Source organism: Electrophorus electricus, chromosome 12 (assembly GCF_013358815.1).
Source record: "Electrophorus electricus isolate fEleEle1 chromosome 12, fEleEle1.pri, whole genome shotgun sequence".
Taxonomy (NCBI): domain Eukaryota; kingdom Metazoa; phylum Chordata; class Actinopteri; order Gymnotiformes; family Gymnotidae; genus Electrophorus; species Electrophorus electricus.
In genome coordinates, this window is record NC_049546.1 from 8,561,753 (window position 1) to 8,578,351 (window position 16,599).

General features: G+C 40.3%; 2 protein-coding genes across 4 annotated transcripts in view; one reads left to right on the forward strand and one right to left on the reverse strand.

The window, feature by feature from the left end:
* dock4 (dedicator of cytokinesis 4) overlaps nucleotides 1-8,281 on the reverse strand; it is a 48,392-nt gene extending 40,111 nt beyond the window's left edge. For both annotated transcript variants that reach the window (XM_027024542.2, XM_027024541.2), the window contains exon 1: nucleotides 8,131-8,281. In XM_027024542.2, the coding sequence (XP_026880343.2) occupies nucleotides 8,131-8,167 (37 nt within the window). In that variant the 5' untranslated portion in view covers nucleotides 8,168-8,281. The remainder of the gene's footprint in view (nucleotides 1-8,130) is intronic.
* A 163-nt stretch (nucleotides 8,282-8,444) lies between these two features.
* On the forward strand, nucleotides 8,445-14,889 carry znf277 (zinc finger protein 277). 2 transcript variants are annotated; one of them, XM_035532434.1, is made up of 12 exons: nucleotides 8,445-8,487; nucleotides 9,843-10,053; nucleotides 10,425-10,513; nucleotides 10,743-10,825; nucleotides 11,717-11,808; nucleotides 12,023-12,133; nucleotides 12,314-12,446; nucleotides 12,638-12,708; nucleotides 13,242-13,338; nucleotides 13,571-13,613; nucleotides 13,715-13,889; nucleotides 14,141-14,889. In XM_035532434.1, the coding sequence occupies exons 1-12, from the start codon at nucleotides 8,454-8,456 to the stop codon at nucleotides 14,307-14,309; spliced, it is 1,308 nt and encodes a 435-aa protein (XP_035388327.1). In that variant the 5' UTR covers nucleotides 8,445-8,453; the 3' UTR covers nucleotides 14,310-14,889. The 2 variants fall into 2 exon arrangements, with proteins under 2 accessions (XP_035388327.1, XP_026880357.2); XM_027024556.2 differs by having other exon boundaries at nucleotides 12,638-12,705; nucleotides 14,141-14,309.
* The last annotated feature ends 1,710 nt before the right edge of the window (nucleotides 14,890-16,599 follow it).

Consider the following 16,599-nt stretch of genomic DNA (forward strand, 5'->3'; position numbering starts at 1 on the left):
AGGTTATGGTGACATTAATTAGGCAGCCAAAGTGCTGGACTTTCAAATGTTATGCAATGCTGGGCCCAGCATGCTGAGAATAATAATGAGAAGCTATTGCAAACAGAACAATGCAATTACTGGAGTTTTATTTGTGCTGAAATAAGGCGACAGCATAATATAACTTTGCAGACTGAAGGCTACTGAATCAGTGAAAATAACCCATCTGCTCAGTGTTTGAGGACAGTTTCTCTGCTGCTGTGTGCCTGCGTGTACATGCTGTTCAGGCCGAGTGCGTGTATGGCAAGCGGCTGTAATATTTACCATTTGGCATGGAGGAAAAAAAGCCAGATTGTGAAGAGTGTGAGCAGGCGTTGCATCACCTCTGTTGCTAGGCTCCCTCATTTCTCTCTGCTGCACTGACAGACACACCACGCTGCACTCTGACGGAACTCCAGAGAGTCATATGCAGCTTTCACAACTAACAAAGAACAAGATTAAGACAAAGAGCTCCTGCATATAGTAGGGAAGCTGCTCCACTTCACAAAAAAGAAAAAAAAATTTAAATAAAATGCTTTCCATGTCTCTGCACATCATGAAGTGTCTGAAACAGACATGCATTTGCTGAGGGTCCAATATATAAAATAATTATTTTGTGTTATCCTAAACATCAACAACTGCATTAAGAACACAGAACACTTCACAGGCCTTTCCAACATTGAAGCTAAGATCTTTCTGTTTCCCATCAAAAGAGTAAGAAGAGGAGACTGGAATTAATGTTACATTAAGTCTCCCTCCATGCCTAAGAACGTCATGTGCTGCAGGCTGTATGAAAACAGCTCGCATCTCGATACGTGTCAACAGAGCCCAAATCAGCCTCCGTCAGCGTAACCGTAACCGTGTTGGCATAAACCTGTTTATTATTTGTGTGGGCAACCTTGGCGAAGATCGTAGTCTAAAGCAAGCCTGCTGGCGTGTAGGTTGTTACCTATGCATTACGTAAAACAGCAGCCGCTTTCCCGCAACACTCCCACGTGCCATGAACAGAATACACAGCATCCCCGCGCTGCGCGGTCCTCAATAGCGCACTGGCTGCAAGATAAACGACATCAAACGTGAGCGCTTCCCATCTAACGTTCCCTTCTACCTACAGAACCAGCTCGCTGAGCACGTTTACATTCCTGAGGAAGCGTTAAAAACGGGCGCACGTGGTTTAAAGGAATTCGTTAAGGTAAATACGAGGGCACAAGACAGACAAAGCGCTCTGCGGGTTTTTTTTTTTAATCCATCAACCGTTTGACATTCGATGAAGCGAAGCAAAATTCTGGCTAAACTATTCATAGCGATGAAAAAGCATTTGTGCGAGGAAGGGCTGGTGAAGGGGCTACGTATCCCATTGCACTAATCTGGGTCATCCGCTCTGTAAAACGTCCAAGAGCGCAAGTTTGATGAATGCGGACATTTAGGAGCAATGCAAAGAGCACAGCGGGATAAATGAGCTAATCTGAAATGTTGTGAGGCTCAGGTTCGATGTTTCACAACAAATAGGAACTTTACTTAGGAATGATATATGTGACATGTTCTGTTTGTTTTTTTCTGAAATGCTGGGTGCAAAATAATTTGGAAAATATTATTCCTCCATTTTACAGGCGTTATTTAAATTCCAGAAGCCTGTGAAGAATAGAATATTTCAAAATATTATTAGGCCCATTTCTAGTCTGAAGAATCACACAAAAATAAATAACCAGGTGTAATACAAAGTAATAAAATGTTTTCTGACATGTTTTGTATTTTAATATGGTTCAATTCTAACGCAAAAGAGTCTCCACGAATATTTTAGTGAACCTTTATTTACAGATTTGAGGCCTAAGAGTTAAATCTTGGATATATCCGTTAGATGAATCACAGTGAAGTTTAAAGCCTATTTGATAGTTGTCTCAAAGGGTGATAAAGTTTCAGAAGAAAATTATAAAATATGGTCAAAGCGATTCGACAAATATTTCCTTGGTCGATTTTTATTTACATTTTAAGTAGCGTCAAACTAAATGTGAATTTCTCTAACCTAAATGCACGAAAAGAAACAAGGTCTCTATGCGTTTTATTACAGAGGACAAACCAGTTTCATGCAAGAGGCATAGCTCAGCAGCATAGCGCCAAATATGGCTGATTTGACAGAATAAGATAATGGCTATATGCTAACGTTACACTTTACAAATTACTGAAGCACTGATGACGACAGTCATCACAATATACTAAGATAAACTCGTTTATGGTTTAGGCTTATTTAGTACACTGCTTCGAAAAGCTTATTAAACACGCGCAGCTTGTCGTGTCATAATATTAATTAACTAGCTACGTAAAACCGGTTTAAAAAAAAAATAGAGCTCTGTGCTATACAAATTCATGTATAGTCCGTGAAGTAAAAAGAGAGAAGTCAGTACACTCTCAAGATCTAATGTCAGTTTAATAACAAAGTTATAGCTCTCTGTTGTTGTTATTATATTCCGATTAAAAAAAAGCTAAATGCTCACAATGCTCACATTTAAGATAATTAATCGTTACTAGTCGATTAACTGAATGGATATATATTACATATATTACATTTATATGTATTACATTTCTATATATTCATATATATATATATATATATATATATATATATATATATATATATATATATATATATATATACACACACACACACACACACACACACACACACACACACACACACACACACATAAAGATGTAGTCTAAACTGCAGTGAAATACAACTTTTTCCAAGAAACAGGACGTTTTGTCTTCCAAAGAAGATTCCAGGTGAGTAACTGCAGTGTTCTGGAGTAAGAGATGTAGAGATATTCAAAACTGTAGTGAAGTATACAAAGTTTCCAGACAAACAGAACATTTCGGACAGAGGTCCTTCATCAGCAGTGCAAGCAAAGTACTTCTGAATTAGTAGGGGGCGACATACATACACACAGCTGTGGTGGAGCAATTGTTACTTTTCACTTCAACTGAATAAATTTTCTCAAGATCATCTGGGAGTTTGGGATCAATTGCAGCACTGCAATGAGCCATTAAATAAATTTGAGGGAGAATGTATAAAGAACACAGTGTTATGAATTCTGCCCAGCCCACTGGGCTTGCCACACCCAGATTCTCCCACTCCAGGGAGACTCCCCCACCAAACAGATCACCTTTCCTCAGTGCTAATGTGCAACACTTGTTTCTATTTAATCACTCTCTGTCCTCTTATATATACTCCCCCCTCCCTGACTTCTTTGCGAAGTATTGCCATTTCAGAATGCATACTGGGAATATTCTTCTCTTGTTGATTTTCCTGGCTACCAGCCTCTGTTTTTCCCCCTGACAATGCCTCGCTCCTAGTCCTCCAGTACCTTCTGAACTCTGCCTACTGGAGCTGACCTTGGATTTGACTGACTTCTCTCTGCCTAGTGATCTCCTGGTCACTAACGTCGACCCTACGTGATTCTCAACAACCCATTCCTACATACCTTATCTGAGTTGTGAAACAAATAAAGACTTCTGCGCTTGGATTCAAACATACCTATGTCCTATCAATCATTTCTGCAGGCCTCTTAGTGCTGACATAACACATTTAACGGCAGTGAAATCATTTACAAAAATGAAATAAAAAAACCCCTAGATCTCAGTCAAGAAATTATGATTCGTGAATTTTATGGATGTGCTAGTGCTTGTCTCTTGGTAAGGCTGAGCTCTTGTTCTTTCACACCGGTGAGCTTGTGAGCTTGTCTGTCCTAGAGATATTCTCTGCGGAGGACAGCCTGGACAGACACCATGTCACCAGACAACATGGCAACAGGAAAGAAAAGGGGGAGAGAGACTGTGACTATGTACAGTGTAGAGAAGAAAGTGAGAAGAGAGAGAAAGCGAGAGACAGATATACAGAGACAGGGAACTGAGCACACTGAACTCTGTCTTTTGGGAGTTGTGCCATTGTCTCTAGTCCTTTGTGACAGATGCCTGACAATAAATGACTCTTGACAGTCCAAAAAAGTCTGTTTACATGTTTTAAAAGTGTGCTGTTCACTAGTTCTATAAACTTGATGTGCATTCAGAGAGATCCAGCTATCCCACAATACTCTGTGAAAAAAAAAAAGGAAAGGCAGCAGGAGGGTTAGTCAACGCCATTAATTAAACCGACTTTCTAATATAGTTGGCTCATACACAAACTGTGTGAACACTACTTTTATAATTTGGGCAAAACATTAATTGGTGTAAGTTACTAAGTGTCATTAGGACCCAGTTGCCTGCAAGGGGGGCGAGGTGTCTTTTGAAACTGAACAGTAATACTCCAGGCGATAGCAGGACTGAGTCTATTCACCTATCAGTCTCAGCAATGCTGCGCGGAGTGAAACTCAGACTAGGTCTGACAGAGCAAGCAAGCAACACAGTCATTCAATGAGCAGTCAGATGCCTGTCTCAAGTGCCTTCAACACTGATGCTAATGCCCTACACGACGCTTTGACACCATCATGGGGAAGCGGCTGGTCCAGTCACGCTGTCCGCTGTGCGTGGCAAAGGCCGAAACGTTCGTAAAGTCAAAGACTGGCAGAATGACAGGAGGAGAAAGGAAATCGCATTTCATTGGGTCAAATCTTCAGTGTATATGCGGAAAAGCCTCTAAAACATGGCATGCGCTACATCTCGTAGCATGATAGTAATGTCCAAGAGAAAAATAAATAAAAAATAAATATAGCCTTCCCTCACACATATAAAAGAATGAACTTTAATTGAAATCCATGAGACAAAAGAATCTAGGAGCAGAGCCCAAGCCATGATATGAGCTATGCCTGAGGTCTTCTGAGACAGTATTCTGAACCAGCATCTTCCAGGCAAGACAGCACACAACAAGAATCCAATACCAGCCTGTCACATCCTATTTTTCGTTTCTAGAGGTGTGAACAGGGATGAGGGAAAAAAATCCAGGGGGAACTCAGGCAGACAAAGCCATACTGGACTGCCAAAGCCAGACAGCCCAAGAGACGAGAGCTCTTCTCCGAAGGAAAGTGCAGCATCTGCATGATTGCCTTTAGTTCGTAACTGACTCCTCAGTACTTTCAAAAATCAACATCCACTGTGTAGAGACAAAATAAAATATATATACACCAAAGACAGTGGAGGTTACATCTCAGGACTGGATGTCATTTTAACCATTGCATCTTCATATAGCAAATATCTACAATGACTATAGAAAGACACATCACATAAGGCATTAACCAAAAATTAGTGTTGTTATCATTACATTTGATGTTCTTTTGTTCTGGTTGAACCCTACAAGGTAAATTCAGTAGCGCTGAACCAGCAGTACTGTTGTCCTACAGCACTAAGCGAAATCTAATTTACCCGTGCAGGAGTTCATTTAACACCGGAGCATTGTGCAGTGGCGTTAGCAACTATGCCTGTGCAGGGAAAGCCAGTAGAACCTCTGAAGTGAAGCAGGTATAAGAATATGGAGGATAAGTAAGAGACTAATCCTGTAGGAAGCTCTGTCACACCACTCTCATAAAAAGAACTGTTAGCAAGGCTACGAAAACGTGACAGTGTCTCGTTTTCCATCAGTGGACATAGCCCAAGTCCATACAATGCCTTAACCCTGCTAAAATGAAACATTTGCTCTGGTCTAGAATACTTTGTAGCTGGTGTTCTGCTGTTTGGCCATTCTCTCAGTAATGACTTCTGAACTTGTGCATATGTGTGTGTAACTGTGTAACTGCACTGTAACTGTGTGTCTATGGGTTTTAAGTGATCTCGCTACCTTCCTGTCGGCGTGCCTGTTGACCAGGGCAGGGCCTGAGCAGAGCCAGTGTGTCACAAAGAGCAAGGGCTCATCCGTATGCTGCACACAGGACAGCGTGATCCAGCCTCACTCCAGGCCCAGATCTGGCTCTCTCCATGCCCCAGGGACACAGACAGAGGAGAGAGCAATAAGTGGGCATTTCAACTTCAACTATTTCTCTCCTGCACTCAAGGGGGAACTCTTAGAAGATGTGAGCAGCCTGTTCTTTGAATGTAGAGGTCAAGAGAAATCAGACAGGAATTGTATTGCCTCAGATGTAATGTTATGATTAGTAAGTCTACAGAATTCTAGGTTGTTGGGTGATCATTTCATATGAGCTTGACAGAGCTACTTTTAACAAGCTGTTGCCTCTTTAGGGACATATGGCTCTACCAGCTGCAAAAAAAAAGTTTTAAAAAGTATTAGTTTGGAGTACTAAACATACAACATTTATCACACAAATATGTCCTGCTCTGTTTACAGTGACATATTTAATTATATTCAAAAGTGTATAGCAGATGGCATATGAAAATAAATAGGCAACCAAAAGAAGAGAATAGACAAAATTATAGTACACGTGCCTGCATATAAGTACATGCGTGTGTATCTGTATATGTATGTGGGTGTATGTGTGTGTGTGTGATGCCAGACCCTGTTGGGTGCCATCCATATTTCATGAATGATAAAGGTTTTTGTAGCTGTGTGCACCTTGTTGAGAGCTGTAAAATGTAATACAGAAACATTTATCCACAATCCAGTGCGCTCTGGAGTTTACGCTAGGCTATCCAGCCTACCTCTTGCTCCATCTTATCAACCACAGGAGCCTAGAGCATTTTCTCATCTCATCCAGAGATTACTCTGCAGTTTACTCAAAAAGATAGAGAGGGGGCCTTTCATACTCTTTCATTCTCTCTCCTCCCATCTTTTATGACAAGGAACATTTACATTGAGCTTCTCTGAGTGTCTTCCTTGCTTGTTTGCACAGACGTGACAGAAATTACCCTATTTTTCTGCTGTAGTTTTCTCCTTCAGGTTTTGTTGTGTTTGCACTTGCTGAAATTAAGCGTATATTGTATCTAGACAAAAACCACAAATCCAACAACTACCATACTAGTTCTTAAAGCAAAGTATTTGATGCATATGACATACAGCTGTGTGAAGGACTCGGGAACAAAGTAGCTGACTCCTTATAAGGTCACAGAACTCTTAAAGCTGATATTGCCTCACCTGAAGTAGGTCACTGGAACCATGTCACTGTAAATCTAGAGTTCAATAAGGCTTCTAGAGAAGTGATATCTTGTGATTTTGAGTCCTTTGACTTCTCCTAATAGTTGCCTGACAGCAGTGTGCCCAAGCCCGTGGGAAATGGCCATTCAAATTTTGATGTATTGCTCATCTGCCTTACTATTTACATCTAACAAGACTCATTCAAACTGTTAGCTAGTGTCTCAATAACATCACCATGGACATCTAAACAAAACTGAGTAAGCTTTTAATTTATTTTTGATCACTGTTTTGTAAACACACTGAGATAATAGATGGTTTTATGATGTCTGACGTAGCATTGTGTAGCTAAAATTAATCAAATGTTTTAGGGGTCAAATTTACTCTATGAAAACATGGGGCTTCATTAACATCATTATAACCACAGAAAAAATAATAATTAAAACGTCAGCATCCTAAACTGAGGTGGAGACATTAGTTCAAACTGTCAGTGGACACTTAGGACAATATACTATAATACTGCTCATTGCAAGTGAATATGTTTCTTTGATTAATTTATATATATATATATATATATATATATATATATATATATATATATATATACACACACACACACACACACACACACACACACACACACACTTAAAGCCTTTTCTTTTTTCAGACAAATCTTGCATTGTTTCACTTTCCCTAGCTGAAGATGGAGCTCTACTAGCCTACATAATATTAAGAAAGAAAGATGGAAAATTAAAGAAAAAAAGGCTCAATTTAAAATGTTAATTAAGCACAAAAGCAAAATACATAAACTGAATGACATTTCACCGGATTGCGGCGTGTGTCAAACATCAAAAAGACCGCTAAAATCAAATTGTGGAAAATAAGACACACAAATTAACATTAGTCTATTATGTGAGATATTCGACATATGACCATCAAAGATTTTGAGAAAAATAAATATCTACAGTAATTGGATATGCTATAGGCAACCACACACACTGTCTCGCTGTCTGGATGCCCCATCTTATCATCACACCTGCAGTAATCCACGCTAGCTATTAGAATTCGATTATAAAGCGGCAAAAATGAAAAATCATTCTTACCAACGCCATATTTTTCGTGTTCAGTCGGGATCCACATTTTTGCGCAGCTAGCAAAGAAATTGCATACTATATAACGGGGCAATTACGAATGATACAGTCCATATTGATATCAGGTTGGCTTTCACTGTATTGTTCCGAGGGCAGACGCGCAGCATCCCACATACAGTACATTTTCCCAGCCCAGTAAAAATGAGAATTGCTTCCTGGGAGATGAAGTCAATGAATGACACTACAAGTAAAACACTACAAGTCCCATACATTCTAGAAAAATTGCGATTGGCCAGTTCTTATTTTATTATGTCACGTGACTCGCTGGTTCTAAAATGGCTACCCAGAAGGAGCATACAGGACTGACAGGTAGTTAGTTAGCCAGCTAGCGATCACCTTAAGCTACTCAGTTTCAATAGACTACGGATTTGACATTATTATGTTCATTTTACTCCATTAGTGATTAGGATGTTATGCTGTTGTTTTGATTCTCGTGAAGTTAACCAGATTCTACCTGGCTGTTATGCATTTTCATTGGCACAAAGTAAGATAGTTAGCTAGCGTTAGCTAGCGTTAGCTGGCTGGTTCGGATTAAGCAGACACGGCATGATTTTTTTATCCGCAAACCAAATTATTTGTTGAGCGAGCGAGCGAGTGAGAATTTGTGTGTGTGTGTGTGTGTGTGTGTGTGTGTGTGTGTGTGTGTGTGTGTGTGTGTGTGTGTGTGTGTGTGTGTGTGTGTGTGTGAGAGAGAGAGAGAGAGAGGCAGAGAGAGAGAGATGCAGTGCCCGGAGTAAGATATTCCGTGGGTCCGGGGGGGACAGTGAGTGCGCCACCTCTTCTTAGTGCGCTGTGGACCTGTCCATTCAGTACGCGTGTGAAGCTCGATGTCATTGAGTATGTAGTAAGAGGAGTGATGACAATATGGGGTTAATGACCGGATGAATCATCTTTTTTGTTTATTTTTTCGTTGCTTAGGCACAATTTGTGAGAAATGACCATACAATACAAGGCAACTTGTGATGGGTGTTCTGAGAAGAGGATATGGTGTGTGTGTGTGTGTGTGTGTGTGTGTGTGTGTGTGTGTGTGTGAGAGAGAATGTGAATGAGTGAGTGAATGAGTCATACTTTGAATCATATGTTTATGCAGTGGTGATGTCCATGCTGAATGCTGGAATTGTAAATATATGAGCATGCAGTCCTTGAGGGACTCAAGTAAATTTTACTGCATATATCAAATTATTGTTCAAAGACAAAATAATCAGACATTACACTGCAATGAGCAACCAAACATGTTTAGTGGACTGTTGGTAAATTTATTGAGGACAGTTTCATTTAAGGCAGTTTTCTGTCTTAATAGTCCTAATATTAAGCACAACCTTTTTAAGGACTTTTGAAAATAACTATCTAATGAGTTGAGTAAGGTGTGTGCATGCTAGTCAGACTTCATGTGAATTTACATCCAGAGTCTTCCCACATTGTGTGTTTACATGTTGCAAATATTTTGAATCTCACATACTATAAAAGGCTAATAATTTGTTGTATGTAATTTAAAAACACTAAGCTGCAGAACAGCCACAGGACTGAAATTGTGAACCAATGGCTAAGCAAAAGAAAATGTCCACTGGTTCTATTTTATTGTCAGTTTCTGGCATTCCTCCTGTAATACTGCTGATTTAAACCACTGCAGATTGTCTTATCCCTTAGTCTTGTCCTCCTTCCAGGTGGCCAGGAGTGTATTTTGGAACCACTGTGCTTTCCCGAGCACCAGGGGGCTAGCAATAGCTTAGCTTTCCCAGGTGAAGGTTGCCGGGTGTTCTGTGTACTGTGCTCCCACTCGCTTCCTCTCTCGGATAAGGATCTGCTCCTGAAACATCTGGTGCTGGAGCACAAGCTGGTCATCGCAGATGTCAAACTCATTGCTGACTTCTCAAAGTATGACCCTAAGTGCTCTGTGATCAGAGACCTTTGATCTGGTTTTCTGGAAGAAATATGTTATTGAGGTCATCTTTACTGTCTGAGGGAATGGTCAGAATACTAGTACAAGCCAAATAACAGTGATCTGTGTAGCATTGAGCTCTGGAGCGGCATTAAGAGTCAGGGCCTTTTTGGACTGCAAAACTCAATCATTGTCCTTTATTATGGTAAATTAGTAATGTATAGGTGGATATGTGGAAAACAAGCACAAGACAAGCTAATATATATGAGCTTATTAGCTAAATCTAATACTTCTACATCTGGGGCGGTGAATTATACATACCATTTGATTTAAATATATAATTAAAAACTTTGCTGTTCTGACATAGGTACATGCTTTACTGGAAGAAAAGGTTTACAGAGCAGCCCATCACAGACTTTTGCAGCGTTATCAAGACTAACTCGGAGGGACCTGCTGGTAGGACATTCACTGATGTTCACTGAGACTTGCTTCCTCTCGGAGGACAAACAAATTGCAATTAATACTATAGCACTCTGGATGAGTACAATTCTAGAAACACAATTGTATTTATTAAAAATTGGACCTACAAAATGTAAATGGAGATCAAAAGCATAAGTGTGCTGGAGCTTTCGGGCAAAGTATGCACTGACCAGCTTACCTGCCAAATCTGCTGTTTGTGTTGAAGAGTTGCAGGAGAACTACTTCCTCCTGTGTGATGCTCTACCAGAGGACCGCATCCTTCGAGAGCAGCTCCAGCAGAAACGACTGGTACGTTATTTACTCAGCCTCTGCTCACCGAGCGCAGGACCCAGCAGCAACCAATGAATGCAGCACACGGATCTCACATTCTTACATTCAGCTTTAAGCTTTTGAGCTTTAGCTTCCAGTGGGAATCTGCGTAAGGGTGGTTTTTTATGGTTTGTTTTTAGTTTTCTTGTTTTTTAGATAGTTAAAATCATTGTAATTACATAGAAATTAAATATTTATCAAGAATGAATTAGCACAAGTCCATAGTCTGAAGAGAGTAGTCTGTAAAAAAATATTAGTCTCATTTGGCCATGAATATGGTAAATACCCTCTAAAATTACATATCTGCTCTATCTGATCCTCTGAGAGCGATTAATAAAGAGCACTCAGAGGAGCCCGAGTTCTTCGTCTGATTGTTTTTGTGGGATACAATGAGTCAACATCATCATCTCGCACACATCTCTGGGAAAATCAGTGATAGTGGTTGCTAGGCAACTTGTATTCCCATCACTTCAGCAGCCTGTGCTGCAGTGTAGCGACCAGCTGTTGAACAATCGTACTGTGACCCTCCTTGCATGCCTGCACCAGTATGCGGAGAGGTCTTCTGCCACTCATGTTTATTTAGGCGTTTTCAATCCCACCTGCAAGAAGAGTACATTAGTGAATTTTGTTTCTAGACACCACTTTTTCAGGGATTCTGCTGTATTTATGTGTATCATACAAGAAGTGCTGCTTTATTGAAGCATGTTGTATGTCATTTTTGTCTTAATCTATTTAATTCAGCATTTACATAGGTGTTTGAAATGTGTTTTTTACATTTATTTTGTTATGGATATGTTATAATGCTTATGTGCTTTATGATGTTAAGATGTTTTGATAATATGCTTTTGTATTGTAACATGTTTTGAATAGGAGGATGTTCTTGAACAGCAACAGAAGGAAAGAGATGACACAAGATTTCAGCGTACCTGCATGTTCTGTAATGAAGTATTTACTGGAAACAGGTAACCAGATGTGTGAGTCTGCTGTCAGATGCTTCATACTTCCCAAATATAAAGCTTTGTCTACATAGGTATATTCTCAGTAAATATACATGTCTGTAATTTGTATACATATTTAGTCTGTCTGTTGTAAATGTTAAGCTGTATTGACAATGATAGCGTTAGCCTGGGCTTTTCTGCTTGAGTGCTGTAAGCATCGTCCTGTCCAATGCTGCAGGTCTGGTCTGCTCAATCACATGGCCCGGGAGCACTCGTTCAGCATCGGCCTGCCCGACAACATCGTCTACTGCACCGAGTTCCTTGATACACTGGAGCAGAAACTGGACAAGTAAAGCCCCAGCGGCCGCACACACAGATGTTTACGTCTGTTAAAAAGAGGAACCGTTGAAGATCGCCCTCTCGTGGTGGTGTCTTATGCGGCAGACACAAGTCTACAAAGAAGTGTTGGCTTTGTAAGTTGAAATATATTAAATATTTTTGTCTGTTTTTGTTTTGTGTGTTTTGACAGTCTGCAGTGTCTCTACTGTGAGAAGATATTTCGAGACAAGACGACCTTGAAAGATCACATGAGAAAGAAGCAACACAGAAGGCTTAATGCCAAAAATTGTGACTACGATCGCTTCTATGTCATTAATTACTTGGTATGTACCAAGTATGTGTATGTATGGGTATGTTACAAAATGTTTTAATTCCTATCATGTCTTTTGAAAGAGCCATTTGATTAATGTCCTGTGCAGTCCTGTAAAAGTGCATTTAGGGATCATTTTCCCCCTACATCTGAAAGTTGTCGTGTAGACTGATTGGTTTGTAACTGGATTTATGTTTGGTTCAGGAGTTGGGGAAGACCTGGGAAGAGGTGCAGTCTGAGGATGACAGGGAGCTGTTAGAGGAGGAGGAGGAGTAAGATCTCTCCAACTTTCTTTTTCCTTTACATGGTCTGAATTCTGCTTCGTACTACATACTGATAAGCTAGGCTTTCAGACGACTGACACGGCTCACACTCATAACACTTATCCTTCGCTTTTGAGTTCATATGATTTGACGCCTGGATGCTTCTCACAATTTGTATTTGCATACTTGAAATATTTTGAACAAGAAACAAATGTGGCAATACACCATAGATGTATGTGGTAGAATATGGGTAGAATGTTTTTAATCAAGACAAACACAAAATATCCATAGTCATAAACAAAAGACAAAATATTCAGAAAAAAACAGATAATGCAAACAGTATAAACAGCTCAGTTGCATGGACCCAGGTGTGTATGATAATGAGGTACGCAGTACCTGTGAGCAGAAGCCCTGGGAAGCTGAGTGCTGAGGGGTTGTTCCACCAGCCTTTTAATGAGATTCAATGGTGGGATTTTGGGAATTTGAGCATTGGGCTTTGTAGCCTCTAGAGTCCTGAGATTTCAGGGCTGCTGTGCTGTGTGCAGCGACTGGTCCGACTGGCAGGCTCGCCCGCTGTGTGCTGTGTGTCTGTTCTGCGAGCAGCAAGAGGAGACAATGGAGAAGATCTACACACACATGCAGGTGAGAGTTATAAATGCATTGCAGTTGTGTGACTGGAATCAGAACGTCAAAGAGCATTGAGGTAGTGGACCTGGTTATAAGTAAGAATTATTATGAACATATCTTTTGGAATGATATTTGGCTTGGATTTAGTTTTTGTACATATCCAGGAATTATATGAAACGTGTAACAATTTTTGTCATACTTCATTACTCCATCGCTATATGTCAATGTGTATTTGTTTTTGTTACAGGAAGCTCATCAGTTTGACTTCCATAAATTGAAGACAAATCTTTGTGAGTACAGGTTAATCATTCAGCCATCTAAAGTGGGGAATTTTAACAGAAGTATAGAAACTGATGCTTCCTGTTCATCACACTTTCATGTTGCTGTCCAGGCCTGAGGTTCTATCAGCAGCTCAAACTTGTGAACTACATTCGCCGTGAACTCCACCACTGTCGTTGCTATGGTTGCCAGAGGACTTTGGACACCAAAGAGGAAGTGCTGCAGCATATGATGGAGGAGGGCCATGTGATGCAGCTTCCAGAATTGTCCCACTGGGACCAACCGCAGTGAGTGTGCAATTAAACACTGACACTCAACAGATCACCCACTCCACAGCAGAATGCAAAATGCTTGTTATTTATTTACCATAATATCTCTGTAATTTAGGGCTCCACTTTTATCCTGAGATGAATTAGATTAATATTCTGCCTATTCCTCTTGTAGTATACCTTTGAGTATCTTTGAGTTGACTTTAATAAGTGGGTAGTGGGCGGGGTTATTTAAGCACCACCCCCTGCTGGTCCCACCTTCTCTGCAGGTACTATTTCCCCACATACGAGAACGACGCCCTGCTCACAGCCCTGTCGGACAGCGAGAGTGACCCCGAGGAGGTGGCCCGCAGTGCCGAGGTGCCTGTCTACTCCGAGGATGTCTCCTCTTTGAGGGCCTTAAAGCAGACCAGTGTGCTGAACACACTACTCAAGTAGTGCCACGGCTCCAACTGAGCTTCACCGTGGTGGAGCGGGAAGTCACTCATCACCTGTGCACCGGAAGTGAGGGAGCTTCATCACACAAACTGATGTCATCAGTATGATCAAGCTCTCCATGAAGTGAAGCATGTCTCCATGAAGTGAATAATTTATCAGGAAATACATTAAACTATACATGGCCAAGAGGCCCCAGGACTAGAGTTGAGAAACATGGAATTAAACATTAGTGCATCAGGTTGATCATGCATTTGAGGCATTCATAGTGATCATATATTTTAGCACATGCAAAAAGGCTGGCTCACTTCTTACATCTCTCTGGGGCTTCTTTGAGTTGGTAATTGTCTTCAGGAGAATGTCTGTGTTTTTGTTTTTTCTTCTTTGGTGTATTGAAACCTATTTCCATGATATTTAAGATGTCTTCACCATATTTGTTTACCACCTAGTCTGGCCCCGTAAGTCACTCACCTCAAATTCAGATCTCAAAGGCCTGAGTATTGCTATATTGAACATACAATTATAGGATTAATTACAGAGTATAAATAAACATTGTGTAGCAGATTAAAATGGTATGTTATAACTTCTGTTAACCAAAGTTTGTATTGGGTGCATGGCAGATAAGGTGTGTATGTAACTAACACTTTAGTCACTAGACCAAAGCACTGGTGGTCAGAGCATGTTTGTCTTCAGGAAGGCCTACGTTTGAGGCTGGGTGTGGTTGCTGCTTTCTGCCTTTGCAAAAGTTCCAGCTGTTGTAAAATACACAGGAACCCTTTGAAAACAAAATTGGCTGTGTGATCCAAGTCTAACCGGAGATATTTGGTGCATTCAGAAACACGAGTAATTGTCTAGCTATTTCTCAATCCTGGAGATCTTTGTTGGACTTTTGTTCTGGGGTGCATTGCCCAAGGCTATCTGTTGAAGGGATGACCCAAACATAAGAGTGTTAAGAGTCTCTGCAATGTTTTTCACTTCAGGTCTAACATGGACAAATACACAGGCCTGTAACACAAAAAGGTACAAGAGATTAGAAATAAATTCAAAATCAGATTAACAGCAATCTATTACATCAAGGTACAATAGAAGTGACAGAAGAAATGGTATAATGCTGAATTATAGGTGTGTTTTATAAGCATGTTCTAGCCTGTGCATAATACAGCATTACCCTGGCATCACCACTGAGACAAGGCTGGAGAAGGTGAGTGAGTTTAGAGTTCCTGAAAGGCACATACAAAGTGTTGCTTTTCAGCGCACTCAACACCTGCAAATTAAAGAAAGAAAATGGGAGGGTTTTTTGAAGCATTAATAACAATAAAGACTAACAGGATCATTAACATTTACATTTATGACATTTACCAGACGCTCATAGCCAGAGCGACTTACAATTGTAAGTTCTGCCATTTACTCAAAATAAATCCTAGCCAGTAGAGCAGGTTAGAGTCCAATATACCAATGAACTAGAATACTGTAGAAATACAGGGATCAATACTGATGCCTAGAAGTACAAATACATAAGTTCTGTCTTAGACAATGATAAGTGCAATAAACAATAAGAACTAGAGTTTGTTAGTCAACAGTGTAATAAACAACCCTACAATAAATACTAGTTTTAGTCAATATAAGAGATGGGTCTTCAGTCTGTGTTGAATCAAGCTTGCAGATTGATCAACTTGTGGTTACATACAAAACCAGCATCTACTGAGCTGCCTCGCAAGAATTCGATATAGTGTGTGTGTGGTTTTATATAATATGTTAAAAGGTAATTTAACCTGAAATGAGAAAATTAGAGATCCTGGTAGTACTTTGGTACCTGTCTTAGAGCCATTAGAGATTTATTGATGGCTGCTCTTTCAGTCAGCTGCTGCCCCCTGGCCTGGGATTTGGAGATGCGCTCAGAACCAGCAAGATCACACAAAGTGAGTGTGCCTAGTGTGCTAAACCCACACACATCGTCTGTCCCCTCCACCATGGCAAACACGACGAGGTGAGAGCATGAGCTGATGGGGAGGGGTTTTACAAGTCAGTTACAACTACTGCAAAGAGCTTTAAAATGAAATATTACAACACAATATCTGAAAGTCACAAGACACAATCAGACTTCCTAAAACAGGCAAAAAAAAAAACAAACAAACCCCACAACAAAACACACATTAAACACAATACCTGTGATCCTGAAAACTAAAGCACAAAAATGATCTGAAGCTGTCTCTTAAACCATTAAGTGGCTGTGGAATCAAAGACATAAAAACCCTTCCAAAGTTTAGGGGCATGAGCTGAAAGACCTGACACG